Here is a 6,000-nt window from a genome sequence, read left to right as displayed (position 1 = left end):
CGAACCAGCGCCGGAGGAGTGGTTCGAACTGTAGCCGCCATCGTCGACAGCCAGACCTACGTGGTCATCTACCCCGAGGCCGGGGAGGCCTCCGTAGCCGCCAACAACATCACCGCCGCCGGGAGTCACCGTCGCCATCGTCGGAGAGCCGCACAGAGAGGGAGAGGGGAGAGCAAAGCTAGGGTTCGAGCGAGAGAAGAGCGAGATGGTCGAGTTCAACCAGGTTCGAGCGAGATGGTTGGGTTCGACCAGGTTCAAGTCAGTGACCGAGCCGGTACGTGTACGCCACCGTGAAAAATGACATGCGGGCCCGCTACGTCAGATACATTGTCAATACGTGTTAGACGGCTGTCAGATCATATTGCAACAATTAGGCTACGAGATGGTACTGACACGCAAAAAAATAACTATTGATATCAATTCGTTACATGGTGTCAAGTATGATAGCGCCCTGTAATTATCTCGTGTGAGAAGCATCCAAACCAAAAGCCGCTCCACACAAGCATCCATCGCTTACGCACCAACCACCGGCTTCAATTTGATCGTGTCTTCTTCGTCCTCTTGATCCTGTTCGATCTTGCCGGCCGCTGCACCGTCAAATCCAATCCGACAGTCCTCAATCACCGTCTTGGCAGGAGAGAATCTAGGCTGAGGACGCCGACGGCGTCGGCGACCCGGACGGCGAGGAAGCAGAGGTACACGGCGACGAGCCCGGCACCGAGCGTGGCGTCCAGCCTCATCCCCCTCGCCGGCAGCGCCACCAGCGCCCATGCCAGCCCGGTCACCAGGAACGCCACCGTCACATACGTCGACGCGTCCACGGGGATCTCATACGGCTCCGGGTAGCGCGCCCCCGCCGCTAGTGCCATCGAGAGCCCCAGCCCCACCACCGTGTTGAACGCCGGCCCGGCGTAGCACCCCGCCACGGCCGTCTGGGCGCCCGACGCGCCGTCCTGCGTCGCCATTGCGACGTCCGCGACCATGTCGCCTAGGGAGTTGCCCCACGCGAGCACCGTGACGCCGAGCACGCTCGCGGGGACGCCGATGATGATGCCCGCGGACACAAGGAGGGCCACGAGCTCCCGGGCCAGGAGGTAGGACCAGAGGATGGACATGAGGAACCCGCCGGTGAGCCACGGGAGGCGGGCGTACCGGCCGTGTGGGGGTGCCGCTGCGTCCGTGGTCGCGGCCGCGGCGATCGCGAGCAGCGTGCCGGTGAGGGCGCCGGCGAGGAGCACCGTTGTTGGTCTAGTCGGGGAGGTGACGGCGGCAAGAAGGAGAGGGGAGAAGAGCGCTGAGGCGATGGCACACGGCCTGGACCAGCGGTGCCCGGCGATGTCTGGGATGGTGAGGCGGCGCGGGAGGTAGAGCGGCGCGTGGAACGCTGCCAAAAGGAGGCCGCGGGCGAAGGTTCTTGGTGTCTGCTTCGAGTTCGAGGAGACGGCGACGGGGAGGAGGAGCGGGGCGGCGAGGTCATCGGAAGGCTTTGTACTTGTGCTGGTGGTGCTATCGATGTCGTCGGCGGCAACGGAACAGCAGTGCGATGTCGAGACGAGGAGGACGTAGGCAGCGTAGAGGGAGAGGAAGCACGCTGCGGCCCAGACCGTGACCGTCCCGGTGACCAGCACGGCGAGGAGGTAACATAGCGCGACGAGAAGAAAGCACACGTCGCGCACGAACCCCCGCCGCTCAATGACGGCGCCTCCGCGGCGAGCCGCGACGATGGCGACCACGCCGGCGACAACGGTGGACACGAACAGGGCGCCACCGAGCGCGCCGCTGAGCCCCACGTCCCCGGCCTCCCCGCCGTCGGACGCGAACGCGACGACGCTGGAGAGCACGTCGGGCGCGCCGTTGCCGAGCGAGAGCAGCGTGACCCCGGCCACGGCGGGCGGCAGGCGGAGCGCGGCCGAGAGGCCCTCCAATGAGGCGCAGAAGTACTCCGACGCGGTGTCGCCGAGGAGGTAGAAGAGGAGGAGCAGCCAGAGCGCGATCGCCGCGCCGCCCAGCCACGGCGACCAGCGCGTGCAGTAGAATAGCGTGAGGTAGTCGATATACCCCGTCGGCGCGCACGGCGGGTGGGACGACGAGCGGAGGTAGCTGCAGCGCGCGGCGTGGCCGTCCAGTGCACGCAGCTCCGCCTCGCAGCTCCCCCGCTCCCGCGCGCCGGCGTCCGAGCGGAAGAAGAAGGCCCCGCCGTGCCGCGTGCGTAGGGAGAGGCAGAGCACGAGCGCGAGCAGCAGGAAGGAGGCGCTCGCGGCATTGCGCCTGCTCTTGTACAGCCGATGCAAGGAAGCCATGGGAGCTTGGTGTCCGGAGCTCGGCCTCAGGTGCAGTGATTATGTGGCGCCATGGCCGCGGTGGAGCTCGATTGCATGCATGTCTTGTAGCACAGCACTGGTCGTACGTGGTCGGTCCAGTTTAGTGATCAAATCAAATTTGCTTTTGTCACTGGAGAGATGAGTAAGTTTGTGACTTTGTGTGGACTTTGGTAGGCAGCTGAGCACGTACGTCCTCTTTGGAAGCTGCTTCATTCTTCTTCTTCTTCTTCTTCTTGGTGACGCGGCAGCCATGTCATAGCCCATAGGTGCTTTTGGAGTGATGGAATGTTCCATCTGCCATGCCATGAGCTGACAAATCATCTTGATTACAGTAACCCAGCTAGCTTATGATTCAGAAGCAAAGCTTAATTCGTCGATCTGTTGATCGACAAGCCACGTACAGTACAGTTATTTCTTCACCTACTCAATCCGGTCCATTGATGAACTTGATATATACTCATAATTCGGCAAAAAGACTCTTTGTAGGAGACAAAAAAAAAAAAATTGGCGTTCAGTTCTGACAGAGGTCGTGACGAGCTGCCCGTGTTCAAGGTTGAGTCATGGAAGGAATAATACGCCCTTCGTTTTTATTTGCTGCGCATATTAGAGTTGACTGAAATCAAACTTGATAAAGTTTAATCAGGTCTATAAAAAAGAATATAATAAAGTTTAATATAGCAAATTCATATTATGTGAAAGTACATTACATGATGAATCTAATAATAATATTAATAGTATTTGTTATTGTATGTTAATATTGTTGTCTATCAAAGTTTGGCTTTGATGAATCTAGATCAACGAATAGCGGGAGATTGCACGAAAATCATTTGTAAAAAAAGGTGATGATCCAAGCCAACCTGCAGCGAGTCTCCATGCTGATCTGAATCTGCATGCATGCACACGTACCAAGTTAAGCAACTTGACTCCACCAACTACCGATCTTGAGAATAATTGCGAGGGGGGATCATCTCCTTGCTCATCTTGTCTGAATAATTTGCTCTACCACCGATGGTTGGAATGTTCCGTCGTCCTTGAGCATCAGTCATGTAGCAGAACAATTTTGATGATCCTACGTCCCTACCTACTTAGCCAGAGAGGAGAACATCGACACGCATTGCATTGCAGACAGTACGCTTGCTATTGCAGACAGCTCTCGATTCAGTGGCTGTTAAGAAGCAAGCTTCATCGATTCATGTCAGATCAAGAGGTGTTTCTCTTGCGGGGTAGATCAACAGGACACAACACAATCCACGGCACGTAGTGCAATTATTGGTGGAAAATGTTCACTGTTCTCGTGGGAAAATGAATGCACAATTATTTCCGACAAGCTAGTAGTACAATTATTCGTGCATCTGCCCAACCTCATCGATGATCTTGATATTAAATGATTTATTTACCAAAAAAATACTCCCTCCGTTCGTTAATATAATACATTTTAGAGATTTCACTATAGACTAGATACGGAGCAAAATGAGTAAATCTATATCCTAAAATATGACTACATACATCCGTATGCAGTTCATAATGGAATCTCTAAAAGCTTTTATATTTAGGAACGGAGGGATTAGCTAATTTTAGATTTTCAAAATTATGGGGAAAGAATAATCATGCGAAACAGTTAAATTCCACAGAAATTCTCGTGTCAAAGGTTCAGTCATGCAAGGGCTAATATACTGTATTTTCTACTCCCTCCGTTCTTAAATATATGTTTTTTTAGACATTCCAATAGAAGACTACATACGTAGAAAAATTAATGAATCTATATTATAGAATATGTCTATATACATCGTTCAATAGTAAAATTTCTTAAAAGATTTATATTTAGACAAAGTGGCAGAGGCACGTACTCTCAACGAATCATCAGGAGATTGCGCTAGCTATGAGGACACCACACAATCATCTGCATGAAAGGATGATGATTCCAAGCCAACCTGCGATGATTCGCCATGCCGATCCGATCTGCATGCACACAGAATTAAGGGCATGTTTGGTTTTAATAAGTCAGGTGACTTATAAGTCAAGCGACTTAAAACCAGTGACTTATAAATCACGTCTGTTTGGTTGTCATCTGACTTATAAGTCACCTGACCACACCTTTTCATCCTATTTTATATTATAAAAGCTGAAAAAGTGGTGGGACCCACGCAAAAGTGGGTGACTTATAAGTTTTAAGTTGGGGTGGAGCAGCTTATGACTTATAAGTTGAGGTGACTTATAAGTTGGGTCTGTTTGGTAAAATAAGTCATTTTTTTGCATTTTTCAACTTATAAGTTGGTGACTTATTTGGAACCAAACAGACCCTAAGCAAGTTGACTCCAACTACCGATTTCCAGAATAATTGTGAGGAGATCCTCTCATCTCCTTGCTGATCTTGTTTGAACAATTTGGTGTACTTGTTCAACTGCAACCTTGGTAGCATGGTATGCACAATTGCACACAAGATATCCACATGGAACATTTTGATTATTATTTTTATTTTTACTTCTACTTCTTCACGTCCTGCACAAAAAATGAGTACCTAGTTTGGTTGATAGCTCCTGAAGTCTGGCAAGTTTAGAGCATCTCTAGCAGATTCTTCAAAAATTGAAAATGATCAAACCCTTATATTTTTTGTGTTTTAAGGTATTGATCGAAAAAATGTCGAGAACACATAGCGTAAAAGTGATCTAACCGGTATTTTTTTAAAGGCATCGAAAATCCACAACGGAAACCCTTATATTTGAAGGTTGGAAGGCCGAAGTGTGGGTGCCACTTATACGTGTCAAACCTCGTCGGTGCAAACACGTCGCCGTGAAATTTGCTCACTCGCCGGAAATCATCACTGCATACCAGAAAAGGCCGTTGGACGCTGGAATCGTCGCCACCGGTTCGAATTGGATGAGCTCAATCTCGATGTGGCCTCCTGTGACCTCAGCCTGGCCGATGGAATTCTCCCGAGACGCGGCCGGTGTGGCGACGGTGCGCGGCCAATGGGACTGGGCGCGGCCGACGGGGGGACGGGGCGGCGTCGGCTGGGCTGGAGAAAGGAGCTCTTCTCCGTATCTAAAGAAAATTTGATTTTAGATTCGTTTTCACAGTATATGTTCGGTCATAGCTAAAATGAATCCTTAAAATGTTTTTTTGTCCTTATTTTAGTTTTACATTTTGTGATTTTAAGAAGTGTTCTAGGGATGCTCTGACTCATGTAAACCCGTGTAGAAAGCAGATGTCGATTGCAGATGACACCAACTGAAAAATTGCAAAATTATTTCACACAACCATACAATACAGTTATTTCTGCACCTACCCAAGCTGGTCCGTCGATAAACATGGTACTCATAATTGTGCAAAGAAGGCAAAAAAATATTAAAAAAAGTGATAATCCCAAGCCAACATGCAATGAATCTCCATGCTCAAGCGGACTTCAACAGTCGCGCGACTTGAGGGATGCATTAATGGGCCAGCCCAATCTGAATTATCGCTCCCTAGCGTGTGCGTTTGGTCAACATTTATGGGAGTTGGCGCTCACGGCCTTCTTTTTATGGGCCAGCCCATGTAGCGCTCGCTCGATTCGGCCCGGCCTGATAGCTCGCTCGCTCGCTCGCTCGAGGGCTGTTCTGTAGGGTCGTGCGTGGTTGACCAGTTGATTAGGCAACCGTTGACTTTAATAAAAAAGAAGGAATTAAAATAAAAAATCATA

At 50.8% G+C, this 6,000-nt stretch overlaps 1 protein-coding gene across 1 annotated transcript; it reads right to left on the bottom strand.

Moving 5' to 3' along the window:
• Positions 1 to 389: 389 nt before the first annotated feature.
• On the bottom strand, positions 390 to 2,690 carry LOC123396089 (cation/calcium exchanger 1-like). The gene has a single exon (XM_045091125.1). It carries the CDS (start codon positions 2,298 to 2,300, stop codon positions 621 to 623), a length of 1,680 nt encoding a protein of 559 aa, XP_044947060.1. The 5' UTR covers positions 2,301 to 2,690; the 3' UTR covers positions 390 to 620.
• Between the last annotated feature and the right edge of the window lie 3,310 nt (positions 2,691 to 6,000).

This window comes from Hordeum vulgare, chromosome 5H (assembly GCF_904849725.1).
Source record: "Hordeum vulgare subsp. vulgare chromosome 5H, MorexV3_pseudomolecules_assembly, whole genome shotgun sequence".
Classification (NCBI taxonomy): Eukaryota; Viridiplantae; Streptophyta; class Magnoliopsida; order Poales; family Poaceae; genus Hordeum; species Hordeum vulgare.
Note: the sequence above shows the minus strand (reverse complement) of the source record. Positions and strands in the feature narration are given on the sequence as shown.